Source organism: Arabidopsis thaliana, chromosome 4, assembly GCF_000001735.4.
Source record: "Arabidopsis thaliana chromosome 4, partial sequence".
In the NCBI taxonomy this organism is placed as follows: domain Eukaryota; kingdom Viridiplantae; phylum Streptophyta; class Magnoliopsida; order Brassicales; family Brassicaceae; genus Arabidopsis; species Arabidopsis thaliana.
Genome location: NC_003075.7, coordinates 11635180 through 11651691, shown reverse-complemented (window position 1 = coordinate 11651691; position 16512 = coordinate 11635180). Strand labels below are relative to the sequence as shown.

General features: G+C 34.8%; 6 protein-coding genes across 8 annotated transcripts; 3 read left to right on the top strand and 3 right to left on the bottom strand.

Moving 5' to 3' along the window:
- The first annotated feature begins 3047 nt into the window (after nt 1-3047).
- Nucleotides 3048-5583, top strand: PRXR1 (Peroxidase superfamily protein). The gene is made up of 4 exons (NM_118317.4): nt 3048-3607; nt 3729-3917; nt 4019-4184; nt 4670-5583. The coding sequence occupies exons 1-4, from the start codon at nt 3380-3382 to the stop codon at nt 5077-5079; spliced, it is 993 nt and encodes a 330-aa protein (NP_567641.1). The 5' UTR covers nt 3048-3379; the 3' UTR covers nt 5080-5583.
- Nucleotides 5584-7036: 1453 nt separating this feature from the next.
- On the bottom strand, nt 7037-7570 carry AT4G21950 (uncharacterized protein). The gene is made up of 2 exons (NM_001341524.1): nt 7444-7570; nt 7037-7261 (listed from the first exon to the last, which is right to left on the bottom strand). Exon 2 carries the CDS (start codon nt 7249-7251, stop codon nt 7087-7089), a length of 165 nt encoding a protein of 54 aa, NP_001320029.1. The 5' UTR covers nt 7252-7261; nt 7444-7570; the 3' UTR covers nt 7037-7086.
- A 359-nt stretch (nt 7571-7929) lies between these two features.
- On the bottom strand, nt 7930-10957 carry CPK15 (calcium-dependent protein kinase 15). 3 transcript variants are annotated; one of them, NM_001203865.1, is made up of 9 exons: nt 10077-10890; nt 9572-9715; nt 9334-9486; nt 9123-9235; nt 8874-9041; nt 8664-8791; nt 8482-8581; nt 8314-8394; nt 7930-8234 (listed from the first exon to the last, which is right to left on the bottom strand). In NM_001203865.1, the coding sequence occupies exons 1-9, from the start codon at nt 10843-10845 to the stop codon at nt 8205-8207; spliced, it is 1686 nt and encodes a 561-aa protein (NP_001190794.1). In that variant the 5' UTR covers nt 10846-10890; the 3' UTR covers nt 7930-8204. The 3 variants fall into 3 exon arrangements, with proteins under 3 accessions (NP_001190794.1, NP_001329845.1, NP_193925.1); NM_118315.2 differs by having other exon boundaries at nt 8044-8394; nt 10077-10957; NM_001341523.1 differs by having other exon boundaries at nt 7930-8394; nt 8482-8791; nt 10077-10957.
- A 151-nt stretch (nt 10958-11108) lies between these two features.
- On the bottom strand, nt 11109-11935 carry AT4G21930 (senescence regulator (Protein of unknown function, DUF584)). Its single transcript, NM_118314.3, has one exon. It carries the CDS (start codon nt 11797-11799, stop codon nt 11248-11250), a length of 552 nt encoding a protein of 183 aa, NP_193924.2. The 5' UTR covers nt 11800-11935; the 3' UTR covers nt 11109-11247.
- AT4G21926 (uncharacterized protein) lies at nt 11528-13034 on the top strand. Its single transcript, NM_001125554.2, has 3 exons — nt 11528-11777; nt 11927-11976; nt 12628-13034. Exons 1-3 carry the CDS (start codon nt 11722-11724, stop codon nt 12729-12731), a joined length of 210 nt encoding a protein of 69 aa, NP_001119026.1. The 5' UTR covers nt 11528-11721; the 3' UTR covers nt 12732-13034.
- Nucleotides 13035-14971: 1937 nt separating this feature from the next.
- AT4G21920 (uncharacterized protein) lies at nt 14972-15815 on the top strand. The gene has a single exon (NM_118313.2). It carries the CDS (start codon nt 15219-15221, stop codon nt 15606-15608), a length of 390 nt encoding a protein of 129 aa, NP_193923.1. The 5' UTR covers nt 14972-15218; the 3' UTR covers nt 15609-15815.
- Nucleotides 15816-16512: the final 697 nt, after the last annotated feature.

Sequence of the window (16512 nt, the reverse complement as noted above, 5' to 3'; positions counted from 1 at the left end):
CTAGTAATAGTGGATACCACGATATGTGCAACTTCACTTCTTCCTAATTAATTACAGTTTCTTACGAAAAATAATGAAAATTTGACTGATTCATTGTATGCACGAAATTATTTTAAAAGAGTCTCAATTATTCACTTTTTCGTAGACCTTGTAACAACAAGTAACTCTGAATCTATCAGGGCAACAAGATAATCTCATGCATTTCAAGAATCTCTCATGTGTTCTTAATTAACTTTACGTCGTCATATAAAACTCTGTTCAGATCATAGTTATCGAGAATCTCAGTACATGGTCCTGACAAACTGCAAAATCGGTGAGAGATCAGTTGTTTGTGTCCGAGCCGCTTTTTCTTGCAAGTTTTAATTTCCCTTCTTTAGTCGTTAACCTAAGCAATTGGTCCCCTGGAATTTCCATCGATGTCACAGATCTCTCTCCTTTAGAGTGAGTGAGGAGATAACGTGTGAGCCACGGGATCCGAATTAACCACAAAAGACACAAACCTTGTACCACAAAAGAAAAGCCCCACTTTGTCTTTAATCGGTTTCTGTTACATGATATGTAACTTACATCCAGAACATTGGCTCACTGGATATTTGTGATGGGCTTCATTGGGCCTTTCAGGCCCATAGTTATTACTCAAATTGGGTATGATTTTGTTGGTTAATGTTGAGATTTGTGTGTTTGGGTGGTTTTGTCTCATATCTCTCTTAAGAGGGAAGTGTAACCTACTAACCTCCTCAGACAATCCACACAGTATCTATTGATTAAATGATGGCTTTAAATCTACTGAAAGTAAAAAAAATGGTTGCTAAATTAACTTTACAAAGAGATGAAATAAAGCTGTCACATCTATAACTAAAGAGAAATGTGTTATCCGATCAAATCTTGTTCTTATAATGCTTAAATCCTTCAACTAGCTCATATCACATGGAATTTATACGGTCCTTGGAACCTTCTTTGCTATATATAGCGGTTGCTACTTTTAAAGAAGGGAACTAGAAGACATGGCAACTACTTCAGAGTTCATATTCTTCACTATATCAGTATATCTGGAAACTAAGAATTTGAGCCTAGATTGCTTTAAAAGTCTGGTGAGAGAAATATATTAGTTAACGTTTTTTTTGTCTTGGTATTGAATCTTGCAGGCCCCATTGTGAATGCAACGTTGAGGACACGGATGAGTACAGTGTCCATTTGTCAGATGAAAGATCCATGATTAACTACTAACTTGTCTTAATTCAATTTTGATAACCGGGTTTGTTTGGTTTCCTATACACTGGAACTTAACCGGTTATCATCACCATGAACACAACAGTTTTACATGTTACACGTCAATTTTTAGTTAGAACTTGCTAATCAGTATTTAGTGTTTAGCACTCGTGGAGCCACTGAGCTAGAGAGTGACATCACTAGAAGGTCCCCAGAGACTCATTTGGCGACACTTGGATAAGGAAACAAAGTGTCGGTGGTCACAGTTCATTCATTTTTAATTGAAAAAATCAAATTTGTTCATTTAAAAAAAAAATTGGAAAATCCAAATATCCAAATTTGAAGTGAATTTGAATCTGCAGATTCAATGTGATCTTGGTAAAAGCACCGATACTTCCCCCAGATGAAAAAAAAAAATAAAAAAAATTCTAGGATTAAGAAAAGAAGAAGAATCGAATTAGTAGTAATGTCCTCTCATTTTATAGCTCTGTTACATATTTATTTAGTTTTAATCATTCTAAACAAAATTAGTCCTTTGTTACTGAAACGAGAAACATAATAGTTCCGCAACAAATAATAGTGGAGCCTTTAGCTTTTAATTAGATATCTAGTTTACCTCTATGAAAATTAGTTAAGAATATGAAAGATAACATAATTTCAGATTTTTCTTAATTTTGCAGGGACATATTAGTATACCTATTTACCTTCTTAGTTTATGTGAAAAATATCAAAACAACGTTTATGTTAAAACATAGGAAAAGTTCAAAATGTACTCTAAACTAAATTCAATATTTAACTTCAACCCACAAACAGATAAAGTATAGGGAACACTCAAGAGTGAAGAGTGGTGAACGTGTTTTATTACATCACATGGATCAAGATTCATTCAATATTTGAGAAGACTTTACGATACGAATCTACTGACAATTACTACAATAAGTAAAATAGTTGGATATATAAATAACTACAGAACAAAAAGTAATTGAATATGTACAAATGGAATTATATCTTGAACTAAATAATCGAAATGTACTTGAAAAAATAAGAATCCACCTTGAGTTCATCGAAAAGAAAGATTCCATAACCTAAAAGGAGCGGTTTATCCGTTGTATTAAAAATTTAACAATAACAAATGTTTCAGGTAATTGCAAATCGACCCATGAATATATTTTGACTTTAGCTATTCCACCCCATAAATATTATTTGTTATAGCCGCCCCCTTTGTGTGTATTATTAACAAAAGAAGCATAAGTTTTTTTTGTAAGATTCTTTTTAGTCATAGGGGCCACTGATGCCACTCAATGAGACCAAAATCCAAAACTTAGTGATTGGTTTTTTGTTTGACAAAAAAATGTGAATTGTTTAGTTAACCAAAATACTCTTCTAAATGAGGTAAACTATCTAACAAGCCATCCACATTAATATCTCCAACCTAAACTTATTTATTTTCTCATAGCACTGTGTAGGACTCTAACTAGCATGATCTATGGTCACTCACCCGTCCTTCGAAATAGTAACAAAGTTGGGTTTTAGATTTCTTACCGAAATTAAATTTCCAGTAGAACGTCTAGCATACATTTGAGTAATTTCAATGAAACTCCACAAATTAATTTTTATCAGTTTGGAAAATATATGTTTTGGCAACAGTCCATATGAAAGTTCATACATTAAAAAAAAAAAACGTAGAAAAACTTTGTTATTTTTTCTCAAATTCAAACTTACACTAATTTAGCTGTCGCATCAATTAAGTATGATTTTTTTTTCTGTTTAAAGCTTATAATGTGTCTGCAATTTGATAAATAATAAAAAAAATTACATAAGTTTCTTATAATAAGTCTACGCTTTTCAATTTTCATTGAATATAGATTCTTAATCACGACTGAACGGAACATACAATTATTGTAGTCTTATAATAATATTGTTGGTTTCTCAAAGTGAAAATGAATAAAGCTTAATGATATATGATCTGTCACGTACTTAAACATATAGAAACAGTAGCAAATTCACCAACTTGCCTTTAATTTACTATAACCTTCAAATTAAGCTTCTTTTATTTTATGAAAAATAAATAAAGAAAACTCCATTTCCCTTTATTTAAGGAGGCTGCATTGCTTGCTCACTGACTCAACTCAAGAGTGGTGTAGTGAGAGAAGAAAGATAGAGAAAAAAAATGGGAGGCAAAGGTGTGATGATGGTGGCGATACTTTGCCTTTGGGCACTCTCTGCAACATCTGAAGCAGTAACAGAGGCTGAGCCAGGTTTGATGATGAACTTCTACAAGGACACGTGTCCTCAGGCCGAAGACATCGTCCGTGAACAAGTCAAACTCCTCTACAAACGCCACAAGAACACCGCTTTCTCTTGGCTCCGTAACATCTTCCATGACTGCGCCGTTGAGGTCCGAAAACTCTCTCTCTTACAATGATCTTTCATATGTTTGCATGATGGGTTTTGATATTTTACCTAAAACAGATCTAAAGATTTTACTCTGTTTTGCTCTGTTTTTTTGGGTTAAACAGTCATGTGATGCGTCGCTTTTGCTGGATTCGACAAGAAGAGAGCTAGGAGAGAAAGAACACGACAGGAGCTTCGGACTTAGAAACTTTAGGTACATCGAGGAGATCAAGGAAGCTCTCGAGAGGGAGTGTCCTGGTGTTGTCTCATGTTCTGACATTCTCGTCTTGTCCGCAAGAGAAGGCATCGAAGCAGTAAGTTTAAAGGATAATAATCGTGCCGTTTTCTCTGTCTGGTGACAAAACTGCATGCTGTTTTTTTCCTTTTTTGACAAAACTGTGTGGGGTTGGTGTAGGTAGGAGGACCTTATATTCCTTTGAAGACAGGAAGGAGAGATGGACTTAAAAGCAGGACGGATATGCTCGAGTCATATCTTCCCGACCACAACGAGAGTATCTCCGTCGTTCTTGAAAAGTTCAAATCCATCGGTATCGACACTCCCGGCCTCGTCGCCCTCCTAGGTACCTTTTATCTTTCTCATCCTTGATTATTTGTCACTAGGCTCCGGAAAAAACGTAACGCTTGAAATTAAAAACTCTTGACCAACCGAGATATTTTGTTGCTGCTGCCTTAGATTAAGGGTATTTCAGTCAATTTACTCATGCATGAAACACTCTTATGACTAATGAACCACTACTAAAGCTAACTTTATTGAATCACAAAAGGAGTGTATGCGATCTGAGTTGAACTTTGAAAGTTATCCTTATCCGATCTATCACTAGTACTAACAAATAAGACAGGATAATCCTTGTTTATGCCCCGGTACAATAGCCTAGCACAAGGTTATTTTGGTCAATAAACTCATGCATGCTTAAACATACTAATCAAACTAATTGACTTTACTCTTATGGGATCTGAATTTAGGCGATTGGAATTTAAGTTTCTTGTTAGATTTTTAAGTTCGATACTGAAAGATTTTGACTTTTTTTTTTTATGACACGTGCAGGGTCACACAGCGTGGGAAGAACTCACTGTGTCAAGCTGGTCCATCGTTTGTACCCTGAGGTGGACCCGTCCTTAAACCCGGACCACGTCCCTCACATGCTACACAAGTGTCCTGACTCGATCCCTGACCCAAAGGCGGTCCAGTACGTGCGTAACGACCGTGGCACCCCCATGGTGCTAGACAACAATTACTACCGTAACATCCTAGACAACAAGGGTTTGCTCCTTGTGGACCATCAGCTCGCACACGACAAACGAACCAGACCAATCGTTAAGAAGATGGCTAAGGACCAGGCCTACTTCTTCAAGGAGTTCACTAGGGCAATCCAGATCTTATCCGAGAACAACCCCTTGACTGGCTCTAAGGGTGAGATCAGGAAGCAATGTAATCTCGCAAACAAGAACCATTGAAGTTGGAAAAAGTGAGAAAGACAGGGGCTCTGGTGTGTTGAGTTCTCTGCTTGGTACGAACCAAGATGAATAAAAAAATCTTTTAAGTTAAATCAAAGAAAGGGTGATGATGAATACATCATGGTAGTGACCACCTCCTTCTTTTGTGTGTTCAGCCTTAATGCTTTAATTATGATGTTAGTGGCTTTGAGTTATTTAATCTAAATGTTGGCTCTTCGTTGATTTTGGGTTTGTGGTGGGGGTGATATAATGATAATGGAAAGGATGTATGATATGATGGATGGTGTTGGGTATCATGTATGACGATGTAATGATAAGTAAACATGTCCGAATCTTTTGATAATTTGTTCAACATGCATGGTATACATAAGTACTGTGTATGGGTGATATCGATCTATTTTACTGATCTCACCAAAGATTTTAAAAATTTGTAGTAAATGACATGAATAATTGAATATGATATGACTCATGAAAAAGATTCCAAAAATAATAATTCAAAATAAGAGAAACGGGCCACAAGCTAAAGAGTAAAGCCAAAAGTCGCAAGCAAAAAGAAACAAAGGCGTAGTAATATTTAATCACATGACCCGCATTGAATTGTAAAGGACAGAGACATGTTATATATAGAGAAAAAAAATATCTAACGGATGAGATTCTCTTCGAGGGTATATAGACTATAGTCTGTACTTAAACACTTCAATTAGAAAATACATAGAAAACGTTAGGTAGACTTTAACTTTTCTTAAAACTAGACGTGAGAGACAATAATGGTGGTGGCGTGTAGACAACAAATGCAGTGATCTATGGTTTAAGATATTTGCAGTTTCAAATCCGAAAATTTATTTAAACATCCACAGATACACTTGGAGCAGCATTAACGTATTATGTAGAGTGTCAGCGAGTTTCATTTGTTTTCTACAAAATAATTGGGATAGAAAATTATAAGTTGCATCAACTTGTTAGCTTCTGTATTTATTCATTTTGTCGACATTTGTTAGCTTGTGGCCTTGTGTATTAGATTCTATTTCTAGCTGTCGATTTTGAATCCATTTTATTTTTCAGCATATGTTTCAAAAGGACTAAACGGATCGGTTCTTTTGGAGTCTATTTATTTTATAACTTACCAAACGGGCTACATTTAGTTTTAAATGATAGGTAACATAGTTCAGGCCCATGACAACAACCCTAATAGCTTTTATGACTTATACACCAAGCAAAGCAAAATGCTCATCTTTTACTTTAATCCTTGTTTCGTTTAATGTTCAATCAGTGAAAAAGCTTCAACAACTTTAATTAATTTGATCTATGTTACACGGAAATGCATCAACACTGAAATTTTAGAGTTCCCTGGAACATTCAAGAAAAAAGAAAGGAATAATGTCACTCCATCTTTAGTTAGAGACGGAAAAAAAGAACTCATTTTTTCTTGATGATCATCTTCATGCTAATTAAAGCGGAAATTGTATAAAATCAAACGAAACTAAACTAAATTAATTCCATAATATTTATAATGGTAATGATGTTTATATGATAATTGTTTTATCGTTGACAAAAAACAAATTATGTTTTTATGATTTAATACAAACTTTTAATGATGGACCAAGCCAGTAAGGCGTACCTAGGTCATACGTTACTACATTTGGGTTCAATATTTTGACTTTGTCCATGAGATTTAATGTGTCTTTGCCAACGGAATGAAGCCGATCGAAGATAAAACTTTGATCTCCTTGCTGTAAAATTGCATGTATGAACTCATTAATTTTGATGTTGCGACATTTACTTTGATCACCACTTCCATGAAAGTGATTTATCTTCCTTGTTTATTTCTTTAGAAGAAAATTGATATAGCGATTGTTCCCAGTCTCATGATCATAAAGAGTGGTGGAGCCATAAATGACTTTTCAACTACATGACAAACACTGATAGTTACAGTGATCTATTTTCAATGAGACAAAACTTCCACGAAGCTCTCTTGCTAGGATCAACGTTCTCAGTCAATATATAGAGTCAACGTTTTGTGTCATCCGAGAATGTATCCTTATTACCGTAAGCGTGCATTGACACATCCCCCCTACAACCTAGATCCATGAGCTCTGAGTTGATCTTCTCTTTAACTAAACAAGGATCCAGACCATTAGGGATGGGTAACTCCCCATGTCCCAAAAGATGCATGCGTCAGCATCTGCCAGGTTTCATTATAATTACGAGACGGAATTGAAAAAAAAGCAGATCCATTATAATTAAGGGATTTACTAAGGCAGATCGACGGTTAGATATACGCTGGTTAACTAATGACGGATCGATCAGATGAAAGCTAATCGAGATCATAGACAAACAATTTCGACAAAGAGAGAAAGATCTTACTTGAATATTCTTCGACCGGATCATAGGACATGGTTTCGTCCGCAGCGGATGAGATACTTTGTGAATTTAGGGTTTAGTATCTATAAATTTTATGTAAATCGAACAGTTAACCTTATGTGTATATGAGCATTTTCTTATTTTCAATAGATTTTTTTTTTTATAACTTTCCATAAGTACTAGGGTTTTGTATAACGTAAAGTATGGTTCAAAAAGTTATAAATAGACTAGGAAAATATGATCACACATGAGTAGTTTGGTCTTTTGCCCACTTAGATCATATAAACATGGAGCCAAAATTCCAACCGACCAAAAAACTTCATGCAGTTAGCGAGTTTTGGTTGAAACATGACGAAATCTCTTTAGTTTTCCCCAAAGAGGGACACCTTGGGAATGTGAGAATCGACGGTTACGTTGTTAATAAATTGCCGAAAGAATTTTTTTTGGGAGGCTTATGGGGATCACGGTATCACAATTCATTTGGATCCAGAAGGTGAATTCTTTTTCTTAAAACCCACTTTTCTCTTTATACATACATTTATATATGTATATAATCTACATCTCTGAAATATTTTCCAAGTGATGAAAGTATGAGATATAACATGATGTTACTACTATACTACAACTTCTTTATTGGGCACACATGTATAACTCCGAAAGTAATTTGCTGGTACTCTAAAGTAACCAAAACTTTGGACAAGACATATCAGATAAGAGAAAGAAATTAAAGGCCACTTGTTTTTATTGGACAACACAACTAGTATCTAGTTTAAGTCAGCAACTCTTTTGCACGGCTGTAAAAAATGTTGGATATCTAATTAATTTTTAAGTTCCTCTATCAAGGCTTCTCGATTTATCTATCAGTCATTGGACTGGAAGAATTTTCCCTTGTTGTGGCAGTGTGATACCACTTCTCATCATCGCACAAAATTCTTCATAGTTTATTCTTCCATCCTGCAAAAGAGACCCATTAATCTCAATCTTGGCTTAAGACTTGTTCATAACCTTTTTGATGCTGTGTAGAGGGAAAACAAAACTTACGTTATCTGTATCGACTTCCGCTATGACTTCTTTGATGCTAGCTTCATCTCCCATACCATACTCTTTCATGGCTGACTCCAACTCATCCATTGTGATAAACCTGTGTTAAGAAAAATCCAAATTTGTTTCTTAAAGTAGCGTCAAGTCTATATTTACCTTGTTCCTCAAGGGACTAAACTTACCCGCTGTTGTCTTTGTCGAAGTATTGGAAGGCTTTGAATACGTGTTCATCTCGATCAAATCTGTATCTATGCATCGTTGCTGAGATAAATTCGATGTAGTCAATTGTTCCATTACCATCTACATCAGCCTGAAACATATATAAAATAAAAGTCTTTTGTTAGAATAATAAGTAACATAAGAAGCAGAGCAAATAGGATGGCAATACTTACGGCTTCCATGAGTTGCTTCACTTCAGCTTCAGTGAGTTTAGAGCCAAGTTTAGCTAGCCCGTTTTTCAGTTCTTCATAAGTGATTGTGCCGCTTTTGTCAGTATCCATATTCGCAAACATGGTTTTAAGACCTTTAATTTCCTCTTCCGAGAGACTCTCTGCAATAACCTGCAAAACAGATCAGAAACAGAACCAATGATCAGGGAATATAGAAGAAAATGCTACTTCTAGATAGAAATTTGTTTTTACCTTTAGAGCTAGCTTTTTAAGCTTATTCATTGCTCGGAATTGCTTCATCCGAGATAAAACAGCACTATCAATAGGCTTGTCCGGTGCTTCTCCTCCTCTGATCCAAGGATGTTCTGAAAAAACAACACCACAAGGATCACTACAGATTAGTAAAGCACTGAAAAGTACGTCAACTACAAAACCGCACTTAGAGAGACCAATGTGACTTTACCAAGAGCTTGTGCCGCTGAGATTCGTTGCTTAGGGTCCTTAGTAAGCAACTTCCTCACAAGATCTTTAGCACTCTCAGATATAGAAGGCCATGGTTGGCTATCAAAATCAATTTCTCCCTTTATAATCTCATTAAATATCCCCTTCTCAGTTTCTACAATGTAACCACAACAACAACACAAATAAACAACATAATTAAAAGGATAAACCAAATCAAAGAATTGGTCAGATTTTATTACCAGACCAAAAAGGAGGCACACCACAAAGCAAGATGTATAGAATAATCCCTGCACTCCAAATATCGATTTCTTTTCCATAACTTCTTCTTAATACTTCAGGAGCAACATAGTAAGCACTTCCTACTATATCCCTATAAACTTTCCCTGCAATTTTTGTTTTACGGTTTAGAAACAAAACACATTAAGCATATGAACACAAGATCATCAACTAACTAACTAAACTGACATAATTTGACAATAAGGAAAGGAAAAGAACACACAAGTTCTATAATAATCCATTGACACACATTCTCAAGTTCACACAAAACTAGCAAAACCTCTGATTTCAAGCTTACCACTATCTACTAAATCACTAAATGAAACAAGATTCTTAAGATACAGACTATTCTTAACAAAATCTATATCCACAATATAACTCCAACATTCATCAGAATCTTAAGATATCTAAAACATTCGCATATATATACTAAAAAGCAGAACAAGAGATATGATCACACAAACTCACCTTCTTCAATGAACACAGACAATCCAAAATCAGTAGCTTTAAGCATAGCATTCTCATCAGTACTAGCGAGCAGAAAATTCTCAGGCTTGAGATCACGATGAATCACTCCCATGAAATGACAAATCTGAACAACATTCAAAACCGATCTAATAACACCAGCAGCTGCTTTCTCAGAGTAATGTCCTTGAGCTATAATCCTATCGAACAATTCACTACCACCACACAACTCCATCACCAAATGTATCGATTGTCTATCTTCATAAGCACCTTTGATCTCAACAATGTTCTCTTGTCCAGACAAATACTGCATTATCTGAATCTCTCTCTTCACATCATCTATGTCTTGCTTTCTCGTTAGTTTCCTCTTGAGTATTGATTTGCAAGCGTATGTGTTGCCTGTTGAATTCTCTTTGCAAGTGTAGGTTATACCAAATTGGCCTCGACCTAATTCTTTACCTAACGTGTAAAGTTTCCTTATTTCTTCAAAGGGTTTGCCTAGAATTGTCTCTGTTTCTCTAAAAACGATTGGTTTCAATGGTTGTGTTAGAACGTGCTTCTTTTCGATTTGCTGATTAACGGGTTTGGATTCTTGTTGGTGATGATGATTTGATTGGGTTGTTGTCGGAATTTGAGGAGAAGGAGGTTTCTGAGGCTTGAGAACATCACGAGAGACATGGTTTTCAGGTTGATTTGTCGGAATTGAGCTCTGTACGCTGCCATTGATGATATCACTCTCTGTGTTTCGGTGTTTGCTGCTAAAGCAACCCATTTTTAGGTTTTTTTTAATAGAATTTCTTGTGTTCTCGGTTAGAGGAGAAGTAAGTCCGATTGGGAAATTTATGTTTTCTCACGAGTTTTTTTTTATTACCATTTATGTCCCGCCGACATTAACGGTTTTAATTTAATTTTTACACGGAAATATTCCATTTTCAGCTATCTTAAATTCTTGATTATTCTAATCAAAGCTAGAGTTTAAGAGAAAGACCGTTGAATTAATTTTTTTGATATTGAATTTGGTTGATCAATGTTAAATTACATGTAGAATAGACGAGTGATTTTAAATAAATGATGATTACACTAGTTATTGTATAGTGCTTAATTAATTACTTCAACTCTATGGACAAATCATATACTACAATCAAATATTAATGATCAAATTAATTACGTAAAATTAACCATAAAACCCGGTTTGGCTCCACACGGCGTCTCTGACCCGTCTCATGTCACGTCCTTTTAACGTTCTTCCCACGCCCAAAAACACGGACGAACCACCGTCACCGTTACGGCTACGCGCGGCCACGTATTCATGAGGCGGTACCATCGCACTCTCCCAATCACAATCCGCCACGTCAGCATTATCATTATCGTTATTATTATTATGCATTGACTTGACGGACTCCACCTTTAGGATCTTGCTCCAGTCAGGAACTTTCACCGGCGCAGAAGTCGCCACGTGTCTCTTCCTCTGTCCATCACTCGGAACGGTCAGGTCACTCACGCGTCCTCCCTTCCGTCTCCATTCACTGCCACTGGCCTCGAGAGAGCGTGCGTTCCACGCACCTAGTTCCTTTGGTTCGTCAGGCTCGACCACCGACCAGACATCCTCTTCCATGAGCTCCAGCTCAAAGGTAGTTTCTCCGTCCACATGATGGTCATCGGACTGCTGATGGCTCCCAAGAAACCTCTCGCTTCGACTAATCGGTAAGCTCCGACCTTTGCCCATATCTCTCTTGGTTACCTAAGAAAATTGTATACCCGCTGTGATTTAAATCGTAAATTACGTTTATTCACCTAGTTATCAAAATTAATACTTTTTCGTTGGGTTTTTCAAAATATATTTGGAAGTGAAGGTGGGGGATGAGGATGAGCATGTGTGTGTGTGAATATATATACACTAAAGGTGAATAGGTATTGCTTTTTGTGTGTGGTTTTACTCAGTTATGTTCGGTAAGATCAGAAGAAGATGTCATAGTCCACGTAAAAGAACCATTTAGATAACGACGCACTACTATTTTGTATTTCTTTCAGCATTTTAGACGAGAGCTAGTAACTTCAGACTTATTTTTTCCCATTCTAAAAGTAATTTCAATCATATACAATGTGATGTCTTACTTGCCGACGTACCATCATGCATTCTAACAACATTTCTACAGTAGCTTCAATATAGATTTGTGAGACACACGATGATTAATTTTGATAAGTAAGGAATTTTATATCAAATCTATATTAATCCATATAGTCCGTGAAACTTCTGATATTCTTGTCATTTAAAACCCTCATTCACAGTATTGAAGTATAACTAAAATCATGGTACCATTTAGAGATTTGTGCACGTCCTAGTATGTACAATAGTCGTTAAGCTTAGCCAAGCATACGTGAAATATATGAATGGCAAATGCTTTGAGTTTACATGAAAAAAAGATTTGAAATGAGAAACTATAGTTTATTCCCCCGAATTTAGTTTTTGGTATTTTTGTATGTATCCGAAAGAGATGGTGCAGATTCGACAAAATTACATAAACATATAATTGGCTTATTTCATTCTCTGTAGCTGAAGGTGGGGTCTATATATATCTCCGCATGGGAAAGCACACAAGATATGTCGCAGTTCAGCTGTTCGACACGTGTTCACTCATTGCAAGCAGGTCCAACTAATTTTGTCTATTAACGTTGACACGTGGTCTAATCTGAACCCATCAATAGGCAGATTGAGACCGGACTCGACGAGGGTGTTGTTGGATTGGAGAGTGAATGGCTAACGATGGAGACCGACGAACTAAACTAGCAAAGTCTACATGTGGTCCATGATTGTTCTGTCCTTTCCTTCTTTTTAACTTTGCCTCAATTATTAGTGTTTTTATTAATCAATTGATTACTCAAACTCTTATCGTTTTTCCACTATTCATATTCGAATTCATTACATAATCTTATACCATAAACACGTGACATGCATGTCCCATACTCCATTGTCCAAGTGATTGATATGTAATAATTTATTAAGCCATTAACAAATGAAATATGATTGATTGGATTTTATCAGTTCATGTGTGTCAAATCTCTCATATATTAAGACGAACTTTCTCAAAAAAAATATTTCAAATTTTAAGAAAACCATGTGTCAACTAACTTGTCATGAGAAGATAAATAAATTTCGGTAAATCTAGTTCTAATCCTATAAGATGTAAAGAAAGTATAAAAATTAGTCAAATTTTGATTGTCTATTAGTGAGATAGAAAATATTATGAGCAAAATCTGCATGTATACACGGATAGTTTATCTAGTATTAGAATTTAAAAATACTCAATTCCTTTTGTAAGCATGAAGTCCTGAACAGTTTATTGACTTATTCTTATTTGTTTAGTTCATTTTTTTCCTGGTCGATTCGTATTTGTTTAGTTCAATGTTTGGTATATAACGATTTTTTCTCTTTGGGGGAAACGGGCTCCCCAACGATACACTACTTTAACTGTGAATCAGGCCTATTTCAGTTACTCAATATGGGCCTATAAAAGAAATGACATAATGCCTATAAAAGAAATGACATAATGCCATATAGAATTAGTTATACTGTACGTAATTCTTGCTATTGGTATTTGAATGTATATCTAATGGATGAAAATAATGGACGAGAAAAATGAAAATACTTGACCGTATTCTATTTTTTTCTTGGTGGAAATTTGCAATACGTAGTTTTGACCTGGTTCTGTTCATACGCAGAGCAACTAAGTACGATGACCAAAATTTCAATATACTGTACAATATTGTACACGTGAATTTGGAGGAAGAAGAGAAAGAGATTATATAAGTGAAAAAGGAATCAGTAAGACAAGAAAAAGTCAAAAAGCGATGCCCTTCCCATGCAAATAGATAAGCTGACAGTGTGACACTTCACACGTTCCTTCTTTTATAATCAAAAATATATTTCGAGTCAAAAAAAGAAACAAAAATAATTATTCCTTTTTTAACCAAAATTTTTACCCATAGATTAGACGCCATTTCATACTTTTATTTCTTTTATCACGTGAAAAAGTACTACATATTTTCCATACAAAATAATTAGACTATTTTTGGCGTAACCCTCCATGAAAAAATTGATTCAGGTATTGATACACAATTTTGTTACCATGGTGTTGAACCACGCAGAAATATATTATTTAACTATCTTGTAAGAGATTCGAAGTCACTATCTTTTGACGATGCCATCATGTCCCAACCTCGTAATATAACGTTAGTGAATAAAGTTACTAAATTACCAAAATGGTTATCAAAAAAAATACTAATATTTCCAACAACTAATATTTTGTTAATTAGAATATAAAACAACTAAAATCATTGTTGTAAGTTGCAAGTCTTTGGAAGGGCACGGCCGACATAATAGACAATTATTTGAACTAAGCAACTTTTAAGTCCACTCCCATCAACTTCCATCAGTTAACTGATATTTTCCCCTTATATTTTTTTTCTTTCCAAAGTTATAATTAATTATTAAATTATATATTACCAAAAAGCTAGTGGACACTAAATTTTTGTGGTACATCTCTGAATATACTCTTATACGGTCCTCATTAATTCACTAAGTCAAATATTAGGGATAAAGTTTGAAGGTTTTTTTTTTTGGTCATAGGATAGGTTGCTCGTTGACAACAAAAAAAAATCTAATTTGTTTTTACTTTTTACATCATTTTTTCAAGACGAATTTATACTGTATTATCTAACTTTAGAGTTCAATTTTCGTATCTTATCACTTTTTCACGTAATCTCAAAAATGAGTTCGGATAAGATTATCAAACGAAAAATAAAATGTTATCCAATATCTTAATATAGAAGTTGTACGTAAGATGCAATTTACTTGAAGTAATTCATGTCGACAATTTTTTTTTTTTGTGTTCTGTTTTGGAAGTAAATCAGTTACAAGAAGTGGATGAGGATGAAACAGCTTTGGTCAACTAATTACAACGTAACTTTGAAAAACAAGACCTTCTACGTAAAGACTAATCAACCTTTGTATTCTCTCCCAACATGGCCGTACAAATCTAATCTTTTTCCCTCGAGCCTTATATCCATTTTTTAATATTAACAATCAAACATTTAAGCTATAAATACTTATCTCAACAAACTCAATCATCAAATAAACACAACAAAATGGGAAACTGCATATGCGTAACGGAAAAAACGACGACGTCGTGGTCAGGAGACGATAATGGATCATATAACAAGAGAAGGAGAAGAAGAAGATCCACCGTGGTTCACGACGACAACGACGACGGAGAGAAGCTGCTCGGAGAAACAAGCAACGTTACGTCAACAAGTTCGTCATCGTCTTCTGAGAGAAGAGAGATTAAGATAAGGATAACGAAAAAGGAACTTGAAGATCTCATGAGAAACATTGGTTTGAAGAGTTTAACGGCGGAAGAGATTCTTTCTAAGTTAATTTTCGAAGGTGGAGACCAAATCGGATTCTCTGCGGTCGATGTGACGAATCACCACCAACCATGGAAACCGGTGTTGCAAAGCATACCGGAGATGGATTAGTGTTATTTTTTTATTTTTCTTATAAAAAAATAGATAAAAAAATCTGAGTGATGCGTGTGTCTAAACTTGACCCTCTCGACAGGTGATTTTAGCTTTAAAAAAGTATGTACATGTTTGGTTTTGTAATTAATTTTTTTATTGAAATTGTTTGTTTTATTGTCTTCGCCATTTATCAGACCTAAAAGCTAGATGTTGATTGATGTTTAGAAAAAAAAGAAAGAAAAAAGAAATGTGAAATAAATGTGAAATTCGTAAACATCAATTAAAATTATTATGTATAAATATACATAAACATTGTTTTGCGAAATGTTAAATGACGTATAGTCGCATCTAAAAATGATGGTAGTGCATAACTGCATATAGGTCCACGACATGATAATTAAATTTCTTGCGGTCACCATAAATTATCAATCAGTTCCAATTATAGACATAAATGTCATACAAACTTTTTTGTTAACATGATTTTTTTTTTTTTTTTTTTTGCTTTCATAAGCCATTGTGGATTGTGTACTTAATCTTACGTTTTTTTTTCTTAAATAAGGAATGCTCATTTGGATAAATTACAAAGAAATAAAACTAACAATTTGGTTAAGTTAAACAAAAAAAACAATTTGGCTAAATGATTTTTTTTTCTGAAAATAAACGAATGGGGACCAAATTCTTCAAAATTAAAATGTTACACTATTCAAATTGAAACCAAAACGGTGTATCTAACGTACCGATTTAAACCATATGCACATAATTTTGTATTTTGTAAACCCATGCCTTCTGCATGCATGTCATTCAATCGGTTCGAGGATGTCATTCAATCATAATTTTGAAACTAGTTTTAGTGACTAATTAAGGAAAGGATGTATACGTATGGTTAATGGTTTCACATGTTGGCATCAAATTGTCAACGTTT